The 23,941-nt window shown below is 40.4% G+C and overlaps 2 protein-coding genes across 2 annotated transcripts; one reads left to right on the plus strand and one right to left on the minus strand.

The window, feature by feature from the left end:
* Positions 1-3,485: 3,485 nt before the first annotated feature.
* LOC122653900 (zerumbone synthase-like) lies at positions 3,486-4,959 on the plus strand. The gene is made up of 3 exons (XM_043847855.1): positions 3,486-3,624; positions 3,727-3,816; positions 4,054-4,959. Exons 1-3 carry the CDS (start codon positions 3,605-3,607, stop codon positions 4,853-4,855), a joined length of 912 nt encoding a protein of 303 aa, XP_043703790.1. The 5' UTR covers positions 3,486-3,604; the 3' UTR covers positions 4,856-4,959.
* A 1,448-nt stretch (positions 4,960-6,407) lies between these two features.
* Positions 6,408-22,280, minus strand: LOC122655829 (dual specificity protein phosphatase PHS1-like). The gene is made up of 11 exons (XM_043850190.1): positions 21,910-22,280; positions 21,670-21,747; positions 21,436-21,578; positions 20,026-20,230; positions 19,341-19,517; positions 19,083-19,243; positions 17,439-18,477; positions 8,249-8,395; positions 7,942-8,169; positions 7,399-7,556; positions 6,408-7,003 (listed from the first exon to the last, which is right to left on the minus strand). The coding sequence occupies exons 1-11, from the start codon at positions 21,982-21,984 to the stop codon at positions 6,637-6,639; spliced, it is 2,778 nt and encodes a 925-aa protein (XP_043706125.1). The 5' UTR covers positions 21,985-22,280; the 3' UTR covers positions 6,408-6,636.
* Between the last annotated feature and the right edge of the window lie 1,661 nt (positions 22,281-23,941).

The raw sequence follows: 23,941 nt of genomic DNA on the forward strand, positions 1-23,941 counted from the left end.
TATAGATCTGACTGATCTTGTATAGAAAATAGGGTTTAAGGGTTTTTTAGTTGATTTTCATCAATTATGAATCGATTATTGCTGAATTCTCATCCGGTCTTACATGAAATCAATCGGGACCTATCCAAATCCTGATTCTGAGTTTTTAAACCCTCAGCATAGGGTGTGGGAGGTGCGTTGCCACTGTACTTGGACACAGGAGTACCGTACTGCACGCATCTAGGTAGTATTTTTGAACAAAAATTTAAAAAACATGAAATTGATTGGAGCCCGATCAACCATAGCAAACCGATAACTCATATAAAAAAAGAGATCGAAAGGACTCTGCAGCTTGCATACAGACATAGGATCCCAAAAAATTATCACCCCATGATCTCTTGGTCCTTCACTGTTTCATGGACCACGCAATCAGGCAGTGTTGTCTTGCCCATACAAAAAAATATATATGTAAAAAAATAGCCAGGTTGTGGAAGTATGATCTACCAAACCTCAAAAAGGGTGAAAAAAAAACCCCCCTCCCCCAACCCCCACCCCCCCCCCCCCCCCCCCCCCCCCCCCACCCCATTTCCACAAAAACAAAAAAGGAAAAAAAAAAAAAAAAAAACCCCACCCCCAAAAACAAAAAAAAAAAAAACACACAACACCCCCCCCCCCCACCCCCCCAACCCACCAAAAAAAAAAAAAAAAAAAAAAAAAAAAAAAAAAAAAAAAAAAAAAAAAAAAAAAAAAAAAAAAAAAAAAAAAAAAAAAAAAAAAAAAAAAAAAAAAAAAAAAAAAAAAAAAAAAAAAAAAAAAAAAAAAAAAAAAAAAAAAAAAAAAAAAAAAAAAAAAAAAAAAAAAAAAAAAAAAAAAAAAAAAAAAAAAAAAAAAAAAAAAAAAAAAAAAAAAAAAAAAAAAAAAAAAAAAAAAAAAAAAAAAAAAAAAAAAAAAAAAACCACAAAAAAAAAAAAAAAAAAAAAAAAAAAAAAAAAAAAAAAAAAAAAAAAAAAAAAAAAAAAAAAAAAAAAAAAAAAAAAAAAAAAAAAAAAAAAAAAAAAAAAAAAAAAAAAAAAAAAAAAAAAAAAAAAAAAAAAAAAAAAAAAAAAAAAAAACAAAAAAAAAAAACAATGCGTCGTTAGTCAACAAACTATTTACCTTTATAATTTTTTAGGTTTGGTTGACAAAACGAAAATGACTCCTTTCTAATTGAAAGTAAGAAGTTCAAAGTTGAAATCGATGGCCTCACATCAAAACGTTTTTACTTTTTAAAATGACAAGGGAGATTCCTCAGCAGGGCTGTTGCCAATCTGGATTATGGCCTCTTTTTGAATTTCCTCCAACCTCCCTCCAACCTCCAATATTTTATTACCTAAAAAAAAAAAAAAAACTGATAAAATAATTGAGAATATAAGAATAAGACATTGATGCTTTATAAGAGCAGCATTGACAATAATTAGATGGTTTCCTTAAAAAAGTTAAAAAAAATTAATTAGATAGTGTTTAATTTTTGGGTTGCTGGCTGATGACCCAAGTCGGTTTTATTTTCCCCCATTGGGTAGGAAAATTCTCTCCTATTCCCTAAAGCTCGGCACTGCTAGGTGGAGATGCCAACATGTGGCAGCTCGGACATCTAACGGTCCGAGTTCAACAAAATCAATGAGCTTGGACAGTTGGATGTCAGAGCTGCCACGTTTCGATATCTCCACCTAACATTGTCGCACTGCCGAGCTGTAGGAATTGGAGAGGATAATAATCCAATTGGGTAGGGGTGTCAAAAATTAGACTGGATCAATTAAATTGGTCGACACATATTGGACCAAATAAAGATCGATCGATTGAACTCTTACTGGTTCGATATTAATTTTTGGTTTTTAAAAACCGTTAATTTTGGACCAAAACTGGATTCAAGTCCCTGAACCGACCATTTGACAAGGGGAGGGGAGGGTCTGTTTGGTAAGACACAATTCGAGATATAAGTTCGTTTTGTTTTTTGGTGAAAGAGAATTTTATTCCAAAAATCAGGAAACACTCCTTGAATCCGAAGCAGAAACATCAGAAAACAAGGGATCGGAATTGGGCCAAACCATCCTTCCCGAAACGGATAGGGCCCTCCTGACAAGGCTGTCTGCTACAGAATTAGTAGTCCTTGGAAAAGAAAAAACACAATCATCAAAGTAAGAGGAGATATGTCTAACGTCCTCCACAATTGGAAGTAAACTAAGCCCAGGGAGCTTCGTCGGATCCAAAAGGTAAGAGATAACGCCAAGGTTATCGCTTTCAACTGAAATGGTTTCTGAAACGGCTTCCAAGAGCCCTTCTCTGATCGCCAATGCCTCACCAACCTGAATATCGCCAAAGGGAATTGGATTGGAAACTGCAATACAGCTCCTCCTAAAGTGGTCTTTGATCACGAAATCGATGCCACTGCGTTTCGACCATGGGTTGAGAGAAGCATCACAGTTAAGTTTGAAAGCGCCCGGAAGAGGGGCAGACCAAGAAACAGTCGATGGCGAATGGGCAGGGGCATGAGGAAGGCGTTGAGAACATGAGGCTTCCAAAAACTCAGAACTTGCCCTCTGAGCAGCACAAATCACCTCCTCCCCAGACCACACCTTACCACCGAATAACAGATCATTCCTCGAGGTCCAAAGATACCACAACACAAAGCAACAAAGTGCCGTTACCTCCTTGAAAAAAGACTTGCCCCGCTTCTAAAGGCAGAAGTTATTACCATCCCGACTCGTCAGGGAATGCAAATTACAATAAAACTAGACAGTTCTCGCAAACGTGCATTGGAGGAGAATATGGTCAACAATTTTTTCATGATCTCCACATCTACAATACATGGTATCAACCGAAATCTGACACGGATATAAAGCAGCAGCCGAAGCCATGCCACCCGCACAAGTCCTCCAAAGCAATGACCTAATCGGAAGGTATTGCTCGACCAAATCGCCTTCCAAACCGACTTTGGCACCAGGTCCAAGAATGAGTTTTCGCATAAGAGGGTTTGGCGAGATCGTTTTGTTTTATATCGTAGTCATAGACTCGTAGCACATACCTGATAACACAGTAATATGGTGGATGGTGTTTCTGTATCACGCAATTAATGAGGACCAACTAGCACTGCTCTGTCATGTGTCAGTGTCATTGTGTCATTGTGTCATTGTATCATTGTATAATTGTATTCATTGTGTCACGTCATAATAATCGTATTAACCTAATAATCTAATCTAATCTAATCTTAAAAATTGTTTTTTTCTTACCCAAAAAAGAAAAAAAAAAAAAAAAAAAAAAAAAAAGAAAAAAATGACCCCATGGTCAGCGAAACTTCTCTTCTGGTCCTTCGCATGGGAATGCGTGTTGCAGCGAAGAAGATTTATGAATCTCCAATGTCCATACTCCTCATCCTTCTATAAATACCCATATTTGATCAAGAGAGACAAGGAAAAAAAGGGCAAAAGAAAATTTGAGGGTTGAGTTTCTCTCTTATTTTTAAATTGCTTCTCCGTGGAACACTCGCCCGGAAGGTGGTCGGTGGCTCAGAGAAACAGAGGATCAAAGCTCACAACTTTGCACCCCGGATCTGAAAAACTTGTTTATTTGCTCTTTTCTGCTAATAGAGATGCTGAGTTCTGTTTCCAGGTAACTACTACATCTTCTATACAATCTCAAAACCTCTGCTCTCTTCTTCTTCAGTTCTCTGCAATGAATCAGAAGTAATCTCCATTTGTTCATGTGAATCAGGATTCGTTTATTTAGAGATTTGAAGTTGACCGCTGCAAAATTATTGGAGAAACGCGTGGGATTTACCTCGACAGGACGAGCTGGAGGACGGTACGTTTTCTTGTTCTTCATTCATCCATACTCCATAGTCGATTGGATTGAGTTTCAAATTTCAGAATCATACAAAAGAATCGCAGATTTGTGGTTTGGTTTCATCTCTGGAATAAATAAATAAAAATTCTCATTCGTCTTCTTTTGGAACTTGGAAAGGGCAAAATTATCGTCTCTGTTTCCACAGAACAGACTCTTCTCTCTTTCTGTGTGTAAATTGTGAAATGCTTAATGCAGGTTGGAAGGCAAGGTTGCGCTCATAACCGGAGGTGCAAGTGGGCTTGGCAAGGCGACGGCCCACGAATTCATCCAAGAGGGAGCTACAGTCATCATTGCCGACATGGATACCCAACTAGGCCCAATCACGGCCCATGATCTAGGCCCCCAAGCCCACTTCGTCACTTGCGATGTCACCATAGAAGCCCAGGTGGCAGCTGCCGTGGACTTGGCTGTGGCCCGTCATGGTAGGCTTGATGTCATGTACAACAATGCCGGAATAGCTGGTCAGTCAATACCACCGAGCATCGCTGATCTCGACCTCGATCATTTCGATCGTGTTATGGCGGTTAACGTCCGTGGGTCCATCGCCGGGATTAAACATGCCGCACGGGTGATGGTACCGACCAACTCAGGCTCCATTCTCTGCACAGCCAGCATCAGTGGGCTCTTGGGTGGGCTGGGCCCCCATCCATACACAGTGTCCAAGTTTGCAATCCCTGGGATAGTCAAGTCTGCTGCCAGTGAGCTGTGCAGGCATGGGGTACGCATCAACTGCATTTCACCCTTCGTGGTTCCCACTCCACTTGTCATGGCTCAGTTGGGAGCGATCTACACAAGCGCAGGACAAGAACGGATAATGGAGATTGTGGATGGGCTTGGAGAGCTCAAGGGGTCAAGATGTGATGAGATGGACGTGGCTCGGGCTGCTGTGTATTTAGCTTCTGATGATGCAAAGTATGTTTCAGGTCATAACCTTGTTGTTGATGGAGGATTCACTTGCTTTAAGCATCTGGGTTTCCCATTACCTGATCAACTATAGGATCTGTGTTCACCTACTTTGCCTTGCAAACCAGATTGTTCTCTGGCTTTTCTTTGTTTCTATTTTGGACTTTGTATAGGTGGGAAAGGGAAGGATTGAAATTTGAAAGTGGAATTAATTCAAGAATTACTGAGTTTCTTTGGTACATAGGTATCAAATAGTGTCTCAGCATTGTGTGCCTAAGTTATTAAACTTTGTTTCCATTTGCTTGGATGTTTATGAGGGGGTATTTCATATCTTAAACCATAGTTATCAAGGCGGGAAGGTGGCTATGGCGTTTTAGAGGGTAAAAAATAAAGTCGACAATACCATAGCGGTAAGGTGCCCAAAGCGACCAAGGAGCAACATGGTGACGCCTTGATAACTATATAGACTTAAATAAGTATAAGTATTGAATAGTTGGGCCAAAACTTTTTGAACAAATTATCCAATATATCTCAACATTGCATACAGTAAGGGTTGCTCCATTGCAACCGGGTGGTCGCGGGTTGAAATAGCTTCTCATGAAACAGGAGTAAGGCTGCTGCGTACATAGCTGCCCCTCCCTAGATCCCACAGTGACAGGAGCTTGTGCACTGGGTACGCCCTTTAGACCACAATGACCACCACCCAAACAGAATTTATTACAAAGCTAGTGTTACAGTGGATTTTTCTTTGGTCCAAACAATCTTGCCAAAGCTAGTCCTTCAGTAAGTAGCCTCTCTCCCTTTGGCCCCTTTAGATTAGAAATGAAGTGGAGTGAGATACTCATTGGGTAAAATGAAATGCAAAAAGAATATGAAACTTTTTCAATTGAGTGTTTAGTTGGTCCCTAACAAAATATTGATTTTTCAATTTATTTTTATTTTTTATTTTTATGAATAATAGTGATTTGCTTCACTTTCTTTTCTCACCAAACTGGCATTCAAAGATTTCTAGTACTACCCCCCTTTCCTTCCCAAACCCCCCAAAAAAGATAAAAAGTCCTTGCACATTAAGTTCCGGAGAAGAGAAAACAAGAGGCCCATCTCCCATTTTCGCTCTGCCTCGTCTACCGATTTGGTGCTCTGCTGAGGACTTGAAAGTTCAAGTAAATAACTGGAAAGTTGGAAAGTAGACCTTGTGGAAGTGATGTTGCCCGCTGCTTGGTTTGATTTTTGAGATTGCTTGGTCTGTATATTTCAGGGAGTTGATGTAGCCGAAAACATTGAGGCTGTAGGTACACTACAAGGCAAATTACAATCTCAAATCATTATTACCTTACATAAAAGAAAGAGTGAAAATGCATACAGTTTTGTGTATCTTAATTTTCAGTGATCAAATTTGTCCTTTCAAGTTTCAAAATGTATGAAAATACAGTTAATATTTAGAGTTACCAGAACAGAATTGCCTCTGTCCATACTGGTATAGTTCATAAGCATTCAAGTATACTCTCAAAGAAAAAAATTTACATAACCCGTCATTCTATGCCACTTGAAGCATGGACTCCAACAAATTTACAATATGTGATTCAAGCCCATGTGCGAAGCTCGTACCAATTACAAGAACTTTCAGCTTCCCACTCCAACCCCCCCAAAAAAGCTGGTTCCCAAGTCCAAAGCCTGAGTTTTGGGGTTGATCTTCTAGCAAACTTTATCATGGTTGTTCATAAACCTCATGAAATAACTTCAGATTGATAGCTTTTGATATCAACGATGATAATGAGACTGCTGACTTGTGCTGATTCAACTATAATTCCGTTCAACCGTCAATGCAGCAGCCGATATAATTTTCTTTAGATTTTCAAATTGTGATCAGCCAAATTATTCACCAGATCCATCAACCATTGAATGGGTCTGCTGAGTTGGACCGACACTCCCTCCACGGTTCAACTTGAGTATACCCAAAGCCTTCTGTATTTCCATCGTCATAGCACTGTCCACACTCCCAGAGGAGAGCTTCTTGTGTGCCTTCTGCAGATGAAGCTTGAGTGAGGAGCTGCTTAGGCCTACATTCTTCCTACAGATTGGGCACACCTTCATCATTGGTCTCCGCTGCTGCCATTCCATTGAAACCTTCCCGTGCACTTTCTTATCAAGATCCAAAAGCATCTTTGCAAAACCATCATTTGGCTGGGCTCGACGGTGAGCCTTTTTTAGGAGATTCCATGCTTCTAATAGAGTGAAGTTCCTGCATAATCGAAAGATGTTTCAGAATGATGTTTTTCTCAAATGTAAAATTCATAAACTCTACTAGTCTAACATCAAACATCTCAGTTAAGCAATTGGTTGACGATGGAGATAGGGAAATGCCATAACATGATAAATCTGTGGTGGGTAGGAATCTACCAGTAAACAAACCGATCAGGGAAAAATTTTAGAAGTGGACAATGGGTACATAGTACAACCCGTCGGATTGTAAATTAATTCTTCACTATGGTAAATTTTAGGCTACATTATCTTCATTGGCTAATGTTAGGTTCTAAATCACAGTAAGTAGTTTTGTGTGTAAAAAGCATAAGCATTGCACACCCTCATTGTCTATTTGTCACCATCTCAAATTTCTAATTCAGCATCTATACTTACTTCTTCAGCATTAAATAAGCAAGAACCACCGTGGCACTTCTACTTTTCCCTTCAAAACAGTGAACCAGAACCCTCCCACCTGACTGCTCCACATGATCAATAAAATGAGAAGCTTCTTCAAAGATGCTGCTGATATTTGTATCATCATTATCACTTATCTGCACAAAATGGACAGTTTGCTTCATCAGTAGCAAGTAGGACCCAAACAGATTGGAGTGGCAATTAAGTGACGAACTTGCTAAACGAGGTTAAGACTTAAGAGCTACATATCTAAAATGTTTGTTTCATCTAAGCAGATTGGGGAGATAATTCAAGGGAAGTCTTAGACATGCCTCATGAAAGTATGCTTTGGTATACTAAAATATGTTGAAGAAGATGTGATGCTTTCTTCATACACAATTTGAGCTACCAACCGACCAGTGAAGCAAAAAGGTTCAAGAATACTGGGGTTGATTTGGTCAGATTTATATAAAAATAAGCCAAGAGCAATCTCAAGCAGACAAAATCTTAATAACAGTAAATGAAGGGGAGAAAAGCTCTTACAGAGAAATTTTTGTATTTAAAAAGGTCATGATACTGAGAATCTGATTGTCCAATTTCATTTGAGCACAAGCAAAGTATATGTGTAATGCCCAAATGTTGTAGTGTATATGCAGATCTTGCAGCCAAAGCTCCACCAATGAACAGGTTACATGTGATTAAAGATGGCTTCTCTGTGTTGGAAGCATCGGATATCATCATTATCCTCTCAAGGATGTGGTCCAGTCTGACCTGTAAAAGAATCCATTTATGTTACATTTTGTTTCTTGGAGTCCTACTAAAACAGGATTGATAGGATGGAGATTATTACCTTCAACTCATAAGCATCAACAACACTATTAGTATCACTCCCCTCAAAAAACCCAGTATTGAAATTGTTGTCCTGGCATAATTTAACAGCATCTGTTCTAAGCAATTCATTCCACTGTTCCAAATCTTTGTTCAATTCTGTGTCAACCTGAGTGGCAAAAATGAACACACTTTGGTTACTTGAGGACTTCATTTATAGAGGGGGACAACGCTGATGATTGAAAAAGCTATAGTTGACATAGACTATATGATCAGCTGCAAAATATACAGAAAAAAAGAGCAAATTACATGCACCTGCCCTGTAGTTTGGTCCAATAACAGGCAACCCCCCTGTTGTTTGAACAATTATGTTTGTACCCACGAAGGCTTACGGTGTTAGTGAGGTGTTAGTTTTGAAATGTAAAAGACAGTTTTACCCTTATTATATCTTGAACTAAAATGATAAAATCGAAATACCATTTTTACCCTTAATACATCCTCAAACCTAAAATCCCCAAAACGATTTTCAAATAGGGTGTCAATGGTTAAGGGTTTTGCTACATACCATCTCTGGCGTAGGTGGAGAAGACAACTTTCCGGTGGACCTCCCTTTGCCCAGCAACTCTCTGCCGAAGGTTAGTCTCTCCACCGCCCTTTTTTCCACAAATCTCAAATCCACACACCCCTGCGAATCCAGCAACTTGTTTCTGGGTCTCAGGTTTGTTTAAATTCTGAATTGAGGTCTAGGGTTGTCTTGCGCTCATGTTGTGGTACTGAGTTTTGCATTTTAACTGTTATATTCAGCCTTTATTCTTGGATTTCTGCTTATGTTGTGGTTGTCTATGTGAAATCGCATCAGTGTGTTCAGGAGCAAATCAATTTGGACTTACTCAAATTGGGGGACTACACTTATGACATACCAAGCACATAATTCTGTTAAGAGAATCCATTTTTTAGGAATTATTGGGTGTGTTATAGCGAGGATGTGATGTCTGATGCTTAAGGATAGGTTTGGTCCTGTAGGTATAAATAATGCTTCAAGTTCCCTGTTGTTCACCCTTTGAGTAAGGAGTCTGGATCCCCACCATTGCAGGTCGTGGTTTGCTTTGATATCATACTGATGTTGCATAGAGCCTGGAATGGTTCATGGTGGCCCTAGAATTCTCAAAATGAAATCTCAGTCAGTTGTTGGGGAATGTCCTTGCCGTATGAAATTTAACCCATGATAATTGATGAATCCACTTTTGTTTTGAGAAAAATACAAAAAAAAGGCCAAAAGTTTGTTGCTGTTTTTGCAGAGAAACAGCCAAAACTTTAACCCCAATACAAATTAGATCAAATCATGTAAAAGCCTTGGAGAAGTGCATAATCTGCTCATCCTTCACTTAAAAGAAATCCAAATGTTCAAAATTTCTTTTCAGGTACAGCCTCTCAAATTCCTCTTCTTTGTGCTGTAATCTCCCTACAATCATCGGTATTGCAGCTTGCATTCCGCCGGATTGGAGATATTAGAGCCGCGGCAGAGCCGTCGGAGTTGGTTGCGGTCAGCTTCGCATCTCGAAGATCGCCGGAGTGGAGGTAGAGAGCGGAGAGTGGAGCTCCTCCCTCGCAGATCACTGGAGAGGACAGTGGTTGATCGCAAAACACCAGAGAAGAAAGAGGTGAGATAGATGAAGGAAGATGAGGTTGGAATGATGGTTGAGGAGACGGGTTTGGGTTTTGTAACATAAGGGTAAAAGGGTAAAAGTACATTAATGAAGGGTAATATGTCCATTTATGAATGTTTTGCTTCTACTAACGGTTTCAACTTAACGGACTGTGCTTACTTGTAAGCCCCACAATAGTCCAGGGGGAGGTCCATGTAATTGATCAAATAACGGGGGGTTGCTTGTTATTGGACCAAACTACAGGGGAGTGCATGTAATTTGCTCAAACAAAAAAAAATGATTCATAGGTCTGTTTTCTTATAACTATATGAAACTGTGTTCATAGAAAGGATAAAGCTGAAATCCTGCAAAGCATGGAAGACACAAGTTTCTCACACAGTTGAACTACACCTAGTTTTAATAAGAAATTAGTTTACAACTCCATGGATTCATAGGTAAAAGTTTCATTGCATTATTATTTTTGAGTCATATTCTGAATGCTAGGCACTTATCTATTTTAACAGAGAGCAAAGTTAGGAAACCAAAGGTACCTAATGGAATCCGGCATATGTAGCATGTTATCCAATATGGGACCCATCATTACATCACTCAAGGAGAATTTTCAATCAATCTCCAAATTGACATGTCCACAAATCATAAAATAGGAAAAACATAGGAGACCCTCCTCACCAAAATTGACACATGGATGACTGTAAATCTGTCTATGTGAAAAAATAGTTTAAAGAGCCCAATACCTAACAACATACAGTTCATTCATATATTTTGAACACTGTCACACATGAATAACAGGCCTACGGCCATAGTCATCAAGTATTCCACCACTTAAAACAAACACGACATAATAAAGTAGTACTTAATTGATGTGTTCCACTGTTCTATTTCTTTTAAATTTTCTATTGAAAATTATAAAATAAAGGATGGGATTAGGGAAAAAATAATGGAGTTTTTTTTATGTCATAGAGCCATTATTGTAGTTAACACTAAGTGCCCAATTGATCTCCCCCCCCCCCCACCACATTGTACAATACTGATTATTGTTTGATAAAGAAATATTTTAATAAAATGTGCACAACATAGATGGAGGATGTTGAGATAGTTGAGTGGCAAGTAGGAAGGATAGAACTAGAAATTAATACATTAGGAAATTTTCAACAATGACAAGCAAACAAATTCACCAAGACGAAGTGATATGAATGCAGAAAAGTCACCTACAAGGCTTATTTGATTGGAAATAAGCCTTGGGTGGGGTTATGTAGGTTGGACCTTTAATCCCATGGGTATTCTTCTTAATGAGCCAATTTAATGAGCCTAAAATATGGGTAGATAGTAGGAAAACGGGATTTACTTCATTAGCTTAGTTAGAGTCCTGTTTTGAGTCAGTTTCTTTCATTATTTTAGTTTCCTAGTGTTGTAATATGGGTTTTAGTCCCACATTGCTTTAGATGTATTCTCTTCATATTTTTTCAGTATTATAAATAAAGCTAGGCTGTGATCACTTTGATCAAGCCAGTATTCACGGAATTCCACATGGCATCAGAGCCAACAATATTCCGGGGATATGGGAATTAATTTTTTTTTCCTTTTTTCTTTTTTCTCTCTCTCCTCTCCTTCGTGTTTCTACCCTAAGGCCAGCCACCACCGCCAGCCCTCTGCCACCACCGGCAGCCTTCCGCCAGCCCTCCGCCGGCCCCTCCTTTTTCCCGCTAGGCCTTCCCACCCCTTCCGCCACCACCGCCAGCCTTCCCAATGCCACCCCCCTTCTTCCGCCTCCACCGCCAGGCCCCCCCTCTAGCCTTCCTTTCTTTTTCGCGAGAGGGTCTCCCTCCCCTTGCCGTTATTTTTTTTGCCACCCTTGGTGGTGAGTTGACTCCCGCCAAGGGTCCTTTTTTTTCCCTTCGTATGATTTAATTATTTTTGGAGGCCTTGTTTCTTGAGTTCTGCGATTTTTTCCAGCCACCATGCCTGACGGTTTGGAGATCACCTCTGCTTCTTCTGGATCTGATGGTTCGTCGCAACATGATTTTATTCCGTTTCCTGTGAACACCATCAAGTTAAATGGAAGCAATTATCTTATGTGGTCTCGCTCCTGTTTATTTGCGATTGGTTCCTGTGGCTTGTCTGGCTACATCATGGGCTCCACGGTCAGGCCTACAGAGGCTGGTTCTGCACAGGATCGCTAGATGAATTTTAATTTCTTGGTCATGTCATATTTGGTTAATTCCATGGACCAAGACATTGCTGGGCGGTACCTTCTTCTTAACTCGGCTGTGAAAATATGGAAGACAGCCAATGATACTTATTCTCAAGTTGGGAATGCTGCCCAATGCTAGGAACTCCATAAAAAAATTCATTCTACCAAACAGATGGAGTTGACACTTTCTCAGTATTACAATACCATGTGTACGATGTGGCAACAGTTGGATTTTCTGGGCACCTTCACTGCCACCACTGATGTTGATGCCATGGCCTATCGCAAGTGGGAAGATGGTTTGCACGTCTTTGATTTCTTGGCAGGGCTAAATATTGAGTTTGATCATATCCGGTCAAATATTTTGAATCGGGAACCTCTCCCCATTCTTGAACAGGCTTATGCGATCCTTTCGGCTGAAGACAGTTGACGAACAACCATGGTTCACCCAGTTACTCAGGAGAGATTGGCTCTTATTTTTGGGTCACAGTCTGCCTGTGGGGGCTCTTCTCGTTCTGCTAGCACTGATCGGTCATCTGGTGATCGACCTCCCATTAAATGCGATTACTGTGGGAAGGAATGGCATACGAAGGACCGCTGTTGGAAACTTCATGGTCGCCCTGCAGACACTCGCGGCCGTGGTAGGGGTTGTTCCAATTGGTCCAATAATTCCCATGCTTATCAGGCAACTACTGAGGATTAGCCTGATCATTCTGTGTCACAGGTTATGGAGGATTTGCAAAATTTACGTGATATGGTGACTCGTTTGGACTCATCTTCTTCAACATCTGTATCTCCTTCCATGGCTGCCTCAGCTCTATCTCTGCCTACTAATCTCACTATACCTTCTTCCACAGGTATTTCATTTGGTGGGAATTGCACCTCGGTCATGCCCGATTCTTGGGTAATTAACTCAGGGGCAACCGACCATATGACCGGTTCTTCCTCCTGTTATTCTACTTATTTTCCTTTATCTAGTCATAGTAAGGTTCGAGTTGCTGATGGGTCTCTTTCTCCTATCTCGGGAAAGGGATCCGTACAGTGTTCTTCATCTCTTACCCATAAGCAATCATACCTTTATGGAACCGGCCAAACCAAGCCCTAGGTGACTATTTCAGACCATACAGGGCCTTCTTTAGTTTACATACCTTTCCCTGAGTTTTTGAAGAAGTAAAACCAGGAGGTATCTCCATGTAGACATTTTCTTCCAGATCTCCACGCAAGAAGGCATTCTTCACATCAAGTTGCTGGAGTTCCCATCCTCGATTCGCAGCACAAGAGATAATAACCCGTCTAGTATTCATCTTTGCTACAGGAGCAAAGGTCTCTTGGTAGTCAATACCTTGGGTTTGAGTAAACCCTTTGGCAACAAGCCTCGCCTTGTATCTCTCCACTGAGCCATTAGCCTTATGCTTTACTACAAAGACCCATTTGTAACCAACATGTCTTTTTCCAGGTGGAGGACTCACCAAATCCCAGGTCTGATTTTTTTCAAGGGCATGCATCTCTTCATTCATCTCATCCTTCCATTTCTGTTTGGCTATAGTCTCCTGCCAGTTGTTAGGGACGGAAACAGAGGATAAAGAAGCTATGAAGGCATGGAAAGCAGGAGTTAGTGAGTTATATGACACAAAGTTGGAAATAGGGTGCAATGTATAACTTCTCTTTGATTTCCGAACAGCAATGGGTAAATTAAGACTGGGATCAATAGGGGGCTTACCAGAAATCTGACTAGGAGCAAGAGCAGATGCCGATTGAGTAGGATCAGTGGTGGTAGTCTCTTTGTATAGAGGGCCGTCTAGAGGAAAATCAGTTCCCCTAGTGTACACAATTTTTTCTTGTTGTAGATGTCCCACTTCCTGTTCTTGACTAGTAACCCCTTCTTCGAATTCAACAGAGGTATCCTCTATAGTAGGTATTTCAATGTCTAGTGGAGCAATCAGCGGGACCTCTTCACCACTTATAATCTCCCCCTGCAGAGGTTCCGGCTGTTTAAAGTAAGCTTCAGACTCTCGGAATACTACATCCATAGTGACAAACACTTTCTTGGTAGGAGGATGATAGCATTTATAACCTTTCTGGGTAGCAGAATAACCAAGAAATATGCATCGCAGTCCCTTGGGATCAAATTTGCCGTGTACATGATGATTCCTGGCAAACACGACACAACCAAAGACTTTGGGAGTCGCAATAAAGGTTGATTTCCTACAGAGCACATCCAAGGGGCAGCGACCATCCAAAACACGGGAGGGAAGTCGATTGATAAGATATGTGGCTGTAAGAACAACATCACCCCAAAAGCGAGGAGGAACAGCCATAGTGAACATAAGAGAACGAGCAACCTCCAGAAGATGGCAATTCTTGCATTCAGCCACTCCATTTTGAGCGGGAGTGTTAACGCAAGAGGTTTGGTGAATGATCCCATGGCTGTCCAAATAAGACCGAAAGGCACCGTCCATGTACTCCTTTCCATTATCGGACCTGAGAATCTTGACCTTGGCATCGAACTGTGTCTCGACCATCTTATGAAATAAAGTGAAACAGGTAAAGACGTCACTCTTACTATGCATCAAATATACCCAAGTCGTCCGACTGAAACAATCAATGAAAGTAACAAACCACCGAAATCCAGAGCTAGACACACAACGGGCAGGGTCCCATACATCAGAATGTATCAATCCAAAAGGATGCAAGCTTCTATTGTCAGAAATGGGAAAAATGCTTCGAGTTTGCTTTGCCAAATTGCAAGCATCACAAGAAAAATTATGTTTATTACATCTCTTCACCAAACTAGGAAATAAAGTGGACAAAACACTAAACGGTGGATGGCCCAAACGACGATGCCAATTATTCAATTCAAAGAGTGCAAAATCAAAATCAGAAGATGCAGGCTGAGATGTCAAAGCTGCCCGGGAACATTCAAGCACGTACAGACCACCAACCACCTTACCACATGCAATCGTATTGTCCGTTTTCAAGTCCTGAAATAAACAATGGGTTGGAAAAAAAGTTAGTTTGCAGTTTAAATCCTTAGTTATGCTACTAATGGAAAGCAAATTAGTAGTAAACTTCAGAACATGTAACACAGAGGAAAGGGTATGTAAACTGAAGAAGGCCCTGTATGGTCTGAAACAGTCACCTAGGGCTTGGTTTGGCCGGTTCCATAAGGCTATGATTGCTTATGGGTACAAGCAGAGCAATGCTGATCATACGTTGTTTGTGAAGAAGGTAGGACAGCAAGTGACAATGCTGATTGTCTATGTTGATGATACAGTGATCACATGCAGTGATGCACAAGAAATATAGAAGTTGAAGGCTTATTTGGGCACCGAGTTTGAAGTCAAGGAATTGGGCAGATTAAGGTATTTCTTAGGGATTGAGGTTGCCTATTCAGCTAAGGGCATATCTCTCTCTCAAAGGAAATATACCTTAGATTTCTTACAAGAGACAGTGATGCTTGGGTGTAAATCAGCAGATACCCCCCTAGAGCCCAACACACATTTGAAGAGTAAGGACGGCGACCCGGTGGACAAGGGCAGTTATCAGAGGTTAGTTGGCCGATTGATCTACCTCTCACTTACTCGGCCGGATATCACATTTTGCTGTAAGCCTTGTCGAGTCAATACATGCATGATCCTCACTCTTCTCACTTGGAAGCAGCCTATAGAATTCTCCGTTACCTCAAGTCATCTCCTGGAAAAGGAATCTTGTTCTCTCCTCATAGCCACCTCCGGATAGAAGCATATACTAATGCAGATTGGACTGGCAGTCCTGATGATAGGAAATCCACATTCGGGTATTGCACATTTGTTGGAGGAAACCTAACTACTTGGAGAAGCAAAAAGCAAGCTGTTGTAGCTCGATCTAGTGCTGAAGCTGAGTTCCGAGCTATGGCCCAGGGTATTTGTGAACTTCTTTGGCTCAAGGGGCTGCTTCAAGATTTGGGGATGGTTACTGATCTTCCTATGCGACTCTACTGTGATAGCAAGTCCGCAATCAGCATTGCACACAATACGGTTCAACATGATCGTACCAAACATGTTGAGATTGACCGGCATTTTATCAAAGAAAAGTTGGAACAAGGGATAATCTGTATCCCATTTATTCAGTCTAGTGATCAGTTGGCTGATATCCTCACCAAAGGAATTAGTCCTAAGTTATTTTTTCCTATAATTAGCAAGTTGGGCATGTTTGATATGTATGCACCAACTTGAGGGGGAGTGTTGTAATATGGGTTTTAGTCCCACATTGCTTAGATGTATTCTCTTCATATGATTTCAGTATTATAAATAAAGCTGGGCTGTGATCACTTTGATCAAGCCAGTATTCACGGAATTTCACACCTAGTAAGTCTATGTCACCTTATTAGTTAAGGATTGGGTTAGGCCTTTCCTTTTAGTGTTTGAGTCTGTTTTTGAGTCTTCTATATAAGTTTGTAAAGGACTACAACTTTGTACATGAATTTGAACTAATGAGATTGAGAAAGGGGAAAAAAAAAACATAGCTTTGTGCTTTGCTCTGTGAGAGAGTATGGTGAGATGCCATTGGTGAGAGACCAAAATACAGTGAGAGGCTGGGTGAGAGACTACTCTGCTTCGTTTGTTTTTTTTTTTTTATTGTTCTGGAGTTTCCTGCAAATCTGAGAACCAATCGAAGTATTTACTGTTGTTGGACCTGAAGTTTGCAATCCTATTGTGGACTGGTTATCAATTATGACTGGTTTGCATTAGATATGGTGCAAAGTGAAGGTGTAAAAAGGACAAGGGGAAGGCCTTAAATGAAATGGATTGAAGTGGTGACAGAGGACGTGAGTGCCACCGACAAATTAAGTAACTGCTAGGGCTTCAATAAAGTAGAAAAGCAGAACAGGATCCAGATAGTACAATCACTTTAAATAAGTCTTAGTTATATCACCATCGGCTATAACAAATACATATTGTATTCTATTTTCTTAGTATATCATAAGCCTTTTTCCTTTTAATTTTTAACTAATGTCATATGATTTTCATTACAAAATTATAAAATATATTAGACTGATGAAAATAACAGAATTTTTACATGGATGAAAAAATGTATCTGTAACGATGCAAGAACCTGTAATCAGTACCTACAAGAGGGAATGAAAAGAAGAGAAGAAGAAGGAGACACTAACTCAACACTAACAATGACTATGAGACATCTCCTCACGGTACAATATTTAACAGTATCAATGCGAATGAAATGCCTATCAAATTTCCTACAAAATACTGTAATAATTATATCACAGCCAAAATATTGTCTTTAAAGTGAAAATGCAATATTTTGTCCAACTTAGCCAAAACTTAAAACCACGTTATATCTTCTTTAACATCACATACCTTAGCGAATTTATTGAAGTCACGAAGTTTTGCAGTCAGGCGCAGGCTACGAAGAGGTTCTGCATTCCCTTTACAGAACTTTCCATGCCAGCCTTCCCGTGAGATGGGAGAAGCAGACTCAATCGATGTCCTTAGAGGTGTTCTCTGTGATTCCGAATCACTCAACTCTGTGGGCATTTCATTACTGACATGTTCCTTACCTCCAGGGGACTCATGAACCACCGAATCATCCTTGTCGAAATCTCCCGATGAACTTTTATTCATAATAGCCATAAATGCTCGCAACAGGCTATCCAACTTTTGATGAAGTGTGAGAAGGAATATATGGAATCCCTGCATATCCCTGAGTGCTGCACGAAACCCTCTTCGGAATCCATGGACAACTGCACCGCTGTCAGAGTAAGATGAATCAGAAGGTGCATCAGCCTCTTCTAATGAAGGAGATCCTAGTTTTCCTCCTGTTATATCATATAGGAGGCTAGAGCAGTACTCAGTACTATTGAGAAGAAGCTCAACTAGCTTAGGATAGTTTGCTTGGTCATTTGCACGTTTTCCTGCAGGAGGTCTGCGAGGAATACCAGAATCAATTGCGATTATATGAAAATCACTGAGCTTTACTTCAGCAGATATCTGGCTTGTTAGGCTCATGCTGCTAGAATTTGGTGAGTCCATAAGATCAGAAACATCAGAGCTTTGAGATATTAACTCATGGTTATGAGTGTTCAATTTGATATCTGCTGATTTGGCCCTTCTTTCCTTCGGAAGAGCCCTGATTATTCTTGGCCTGTATCGACGATTTACAGAATCAAAGGCCTCCTCCCATATATCTACATCTAGATTTGAAAAAGTCGCCCGGTCAGTAAATAGTAAATTTGCAAAATTTCCCCGCCAACCAAGCTGACGACAAGGGAGCCTATCTTCATTTCTGATGACCAGGTCCAACATCAAGATCCTGCCAAGGGCTCTAGCTGTTATTTCAGCGGCTTCCGGTGAATCAAATGCATCTGAACTTTCAAGCAGAGGAGATCCATGCACATAACTGCAAAAATATATCAAAGCGTTAAAGCACTAAATAATACCTGTCAAAATATTCACTACAATGCAGCAGTATATTGTGCCTTCCCAGCATGAAATTTCACAGTACCATCTGCCTCAACAGCTCATGTCATATGAGGTGACTGGAGAAGTCAATGGTCAGGTCTCGACCACAAGATCTGGCTAACAAAAGGTTTCTGATTACATGCTCTCTACCCATACGCCAGTCATCTGGCATATACGCTGAAGAGCTTGATGGGCAGTGAACCATGTCTGGGAGAAGTTTAACCCCAAAATCAGCCAATTTGACAATTTTAACAATATTAAGAGGCTGATATCCATGTTTCCTTCCTGACTTCCTCCATGGGGTGCACATATAGAGGGCTGAACCATTCAGTCATTTTGTCCCACCTTGGAGATCTCTTAGCCAGAGGTAAAATCTACACCAAGTTAAGAGATGACTAATCCAAGTGGGTGCCAGCTGATTGAGTGGTCCATCCACCCTCCTTACATATTTGCTCAATGCAAGGCAGATGGGGAAGGACACACAAATTTTGTATGCTTATCAAATAAAATCTTGTCCACTATAAGATCAGGTTCTGTTTGCACTTCATTAGAAGGAGGCACCGGCTCAATTCAAGGGCTTCCAACAGCTCTGAACAAGTAACTTCACCAACTTCATCTCTCTCTGATATTGTCGTCTCCCTTGCTTTTTCCGCTGCATCCTTTATCCGTTGCCATTCTGGGCTACAATTGTGGATGACTCTAGCCTGCAACAGCCAAATGAATTGTTTTAGAAATAGTGTTCAGAGCTGTGCTCCTATATGGTGAAGATCGGAAAAAAACTGCTGAAGTAGAAGACAGAACTTGTGGAGTGCAGACTCCTAGACATTTAGCAAATTCATAACCGAGGCGTTCGGATTGTGTTGCCATCCTTGAAGAGGATATCTTTATGACAGCTGCTGCTTCTTTTGTGAGAAAATCATCATTATCAGGTCTGCTGAATAGAGCAAAGAAAACAACACCCCCAGAATTCACAGTGACCTGTATCCAATTAAACAGAAGCAAATCTAGCTAACTCTTAGATTTGAGTTGTCAACAAGGGAAACAAAATTGGTGGGGGAGGCTTGAAGAACTTAAACAAAATATGAAGATAAAAATGTACATTGGCACAAATACAAATGACTAATGATCGGAAAAGTTTTGCATTCTTCTAGAATGCCTCAGTTGGACTATGTGCTAAGCAGTGGCCCTCCAAGTGACAGTGAAATACTGGTCATAATTATGCATGTGATCTTTCCCTAGGGTGCAACGTTCATAGAGTCCTTTTATTGGATGTATAACATTACCAGGTGGGGCCTGTGAATTGGACTATCTAGAGTGATCCACAGGGGCGCCATATGGGTAACAAGGGGCAATCCGTAAAGGTGGTGGTAGCTGGCAGAATTAAATCAGCTCATCCGATCTTTTTAAGTTTCTTCTTATTGAGTTTCCTACAAAGAGAAATGAGACACAGGCTTTGCATAACCTGAAGCTAAGGAAGACCACATACCTCAAGAGCTTTATTCATTTCATCCTCAGATTGTTCAGTGCTACTACTATGTTCAGTATGGTGTAGTGAAGAAAGCATGTCCCAAGAAAATTCACTGGATTCAATGTCCAGCATAGCAGCCTTTCCAAGTCTTTCCCACAAACTGATCTCTGGGCCTTGATTGGAAGGCAGTGGACTTATAGGGTCAGCAACTATTTCCCCTGCACTGTAGAAGGAAGAGCCAGATGACATCTAGGAAACAAGTATACTTCATTTCCTTTGGGGGGGGGGGGGGGAATTGCACCCTCTCAAACACATTTCAAACACAAACTGTTTTAATTACCATAGAGCTGTATATGGTGTGTAACTTTGGTTACACTAGGACGGATAACGAGGTGGTAAAAATTGATGAAGAAAGAGATTCCACAAAGTGATTATTTTAGGTATCTGGGCTCAATCATAAATAAAGAAGGTGATATAGAGGATATGTTTCATAGATAATTAAAATAGTATGGATGAAGTGCAAAGGTGTGTCCAGGGTGTGTTCGACGTATTTCTTTAAAACTTAAAGGAAAATTTTATAGGACAGTTATACGATCGACTATGATGTATGGTACGGAATGTTGGGCAGTTAAGAAGCATCATATAGATAAACTTAGTGTAGTGGAGATGAGGATGTTGAGATAGATGAGTGGCAAACCTAGGAAGGAAAAAGTAAGGAATGATCCTATTAGAGCTGATTTGGGAGTAGCTCTGATACATGATAAGCTACAAGAAAGTCTTTTGAGGTGGCATGACAATGTTCAACAGAGGCCTTTGGATGCCTGAGTATGGAGGACTGATTTGATTCAGATTGAAAGAACTAAAAGAGCCAATGGCAAACCTAAAATGACCTTATGAGAAGTGGTGAGGAAAGACATGTATAGCTTAGGCCTTGTATCAAGTATGATCTCAAATAAAGCTGATTGAAGGGCAAGAATCCATGTAGCTGACCCCATTCAGTTGGGATAAGGCTGAGTTGTTGTTGTTTAGTTGTAGAGCTGTAAGGTTAGAATGTAAGCGTGGAAAGGAACCACAAGTAGGATGTTCCAGCAACATCTCACCTGTTTGACCTATTAAGATTATGGGAAAAATTATCTTCCTGTATTCAGTGTTGTACCAGTGTAAAGCAATCTGAGTACATCGATGATTACCAACCCAAGAGAGAGGGGAAATGTTGACCCAAAAGAAGATTTGAGAGCAGCCCATATAATTTTTCTTCCAGTGGGCTATAGGGGCAACCAGGAATTTACGACTTACCTCAAGGTAAGCATATTCCAGTCGCCCTCAAAATGCAAATGACATATGACATAACCAACCAAATGTAAAAACTTAACCGAATCAACAAAGACGATCGAACCTAAAGTGTCGGTGTAGAGGGAAAACACAAACCTCGATGGCATAGTTTCAAATCTAGAAGGGCGGCTGGGAAAGCCAGAAGAGCGGTATCTCCCGCTGCGTTTACGAACAGACTCCAACCATTGAGTGAATCGATAAGCCGGACCCGCTGCTATGTCACCCAGCAGAAACAACACCTGAAACCCAAGAAAAATGAAAATCGGGGTTTTGCGAGAAAGAAAAAATAGGGTTTCGGCTTAGTTTTTCCCTTCAACTGTAAGTACTCACACGAGACTTGACAGTAAGTGGAGTTGGAAGCTCGGTGTTGGCCGGCGAGTGGTTAGGGTCAGTCTCTTCCTTTCTATCCTGATAGTGCACAGGATATATACCGTTAATAATATATTTTTAAAAAAAAAAAAAGCGCATTTCAGATTGAAAGCTTCTAAGATCGAACAACATGAGAAGGAGATAGAGATGAAGAACCCTAGTGTGATGTTATGGTTTGATTCAAGGCAGGGATCGAGATACCTGGATGCAGTTGTTCTGGTCTTCTTCCGGGGTTCGAGTGATTATTGCAGCTTTTTCCTTTTCCTCCTCGGCCATTTTCTCCCTTTACCTCTTTGGCTATCTTTTTTAGTTTGATTGAAGTTGATCAGGGGAAGGAAGGGCGTCAAAATTCAAATAAAAAAATTACAAAACAAAATTTGAAAATGCTGTGCACGGAACGTTGTGACGGTGTGTGTGTCACCTCTGTCAGGTCAGCTCTCCTTTTGCGGGCAGTGGAAAAAAGGTCCCCCCGCCCTTTGGTCGCCCCCACCCGCTTTTCCCGGTTGGTGGCGGTGGTTGATGATGATGATGATGGCTTTTCCTTTATGGGAGTTTGGAAAGGAAACACCCAGAGTCCCACACCCTTGCTGTCCTAGTGTCCTATGCAGAATTGCAGGCGAAGTGAGAAGATCTCAGAAGAAGAGCTTAGGTTCGGCGTTTAACAAAGCAGACGAAGTTTTTTCTTCACGAGTGAAGGTGAAAGTGACAAAAAAAAAACGGATTTCGACCGTTATTTACAGTTACTGTAGTAGAACAGAGTCAGCCACGTGGACATTGCTGGCGTTGAACAGTTGAAAGAGTGATCTTAAAATCGGATCGCAAATCCCAACTGAATCGGTAGGGTTAGGGTTTTTCATGCCAATTCCGATAGATCCACATCCCGATTCCGGATATTGAAACGTTGAATTGAATCCCTTACTTTTATACTGTCTCCTACCGGATCAATCGGGATCCTTTCCAATGAGGGTATCTACCAATGAACACTCACGTTACCCAGCCCAGCCATTGGTTGTCTCATCCGACACTCATTGGAGTGAAGAGAGGATCTGAATCCCTCTCTGCTTATGAGTCTAGAATCTAGATCATCATGCTTCAAGTACGTGAAATCGGCAATTGAATTGGTCTCAATTTCGATTCCATATCCAATTCAACAAAAATCTATAAAAAATAATTGAAATTTGTCGGAGTCAGCCTAAACTATAGAAATCCAATATGAATCAGCGGATTCAGATCGTTAAGAATTTCGGATCAGGCTCCATCAATTTCAATTAGAATTGTTCGATTTGATCGATCCAATTTCAATTTTTTTAACCCAGGTTTAACATAACCTTCGATTCTAAAATGGAAAATTTAAAATAGAAGAACATACTAAAATGAAAAAAAAAATACTGAAAAATTAAACGACATCGAACATCAAGAGGGAAGACAGAAAAAAAGAATTTCAAATTTTAGTACTCAAGCAAACAATATAATTTTTCTGTCAAATAAAAAATAAGAGGAGGGTTCCTACAATGCCAGTGTAGAGTTTCAGGCCTTAGAAGGAATGTATTATGAAAAAACACTGAAAATAGGTGTGGTATGTAAAACATTTTACAGAGGTGGTGTTACATTAATCTAGGTCATATGAAGGATACCGCATGCAATTTCGATTTTAAACCGGCATTGTCAAATCTTTTACCCTTAAATATTATTCGTAAAATATTGATTTATTTGTTGGTTTTGGTTCCATATTTATAGTTGTTCTAAAATCAATGCTTTTTATGGTAACTATAAATTCTTTCAACCGGTGATTTTAGTTTGTGTGTATGGTTTTAAGTATCGGTATTGTTATCAATATCAGTACTTATATCGGACTGGCCAAAATCAATACCAATATTAATACCGATATGGATCAGTCATATATTATCGAATTGGAATTTTTTCGCTTAAAATTCTGATCTCTTGGTTTCTTGGACCATTTTATCCTCCCATAGACCCATACCATCGATTAGTGGAACACGAATCATTATCCTTTCAGGTTCTCTACCCGGTACAGTTGTCCGGTTCCTCTCATAGGGGGCGGAAATGACGACCTAAACCCCTGCCCAAACATACTGTCCGAGTGAGGTTAAATCGTCATTTTAACCCCCTATGAAACGAACCGGACACTTGAACCAGGCAGCGAACCTGAGAAGGAAAAAATTCGTAACTTTGTAAGCTTGTTTTGTTGGCAGACTAACTCGTCGAAGCAGAA

This window comes from Telopea speciosissima, chromosome 3 (genome assembly GCF_018873765.1).
Source record: "Telopea speciosissima isolate NSW1024214 ecotype Mountain lineage chromosome 3, Tspe_v1, whole genome shotgun sequence".
NCBI classification, from domain to species: Eukaryota; Viridiplantae; Streptophyta; class Magnoliopsida; order Proteales; family Proteaceae; genus Telopea; species Telopea speciosissima.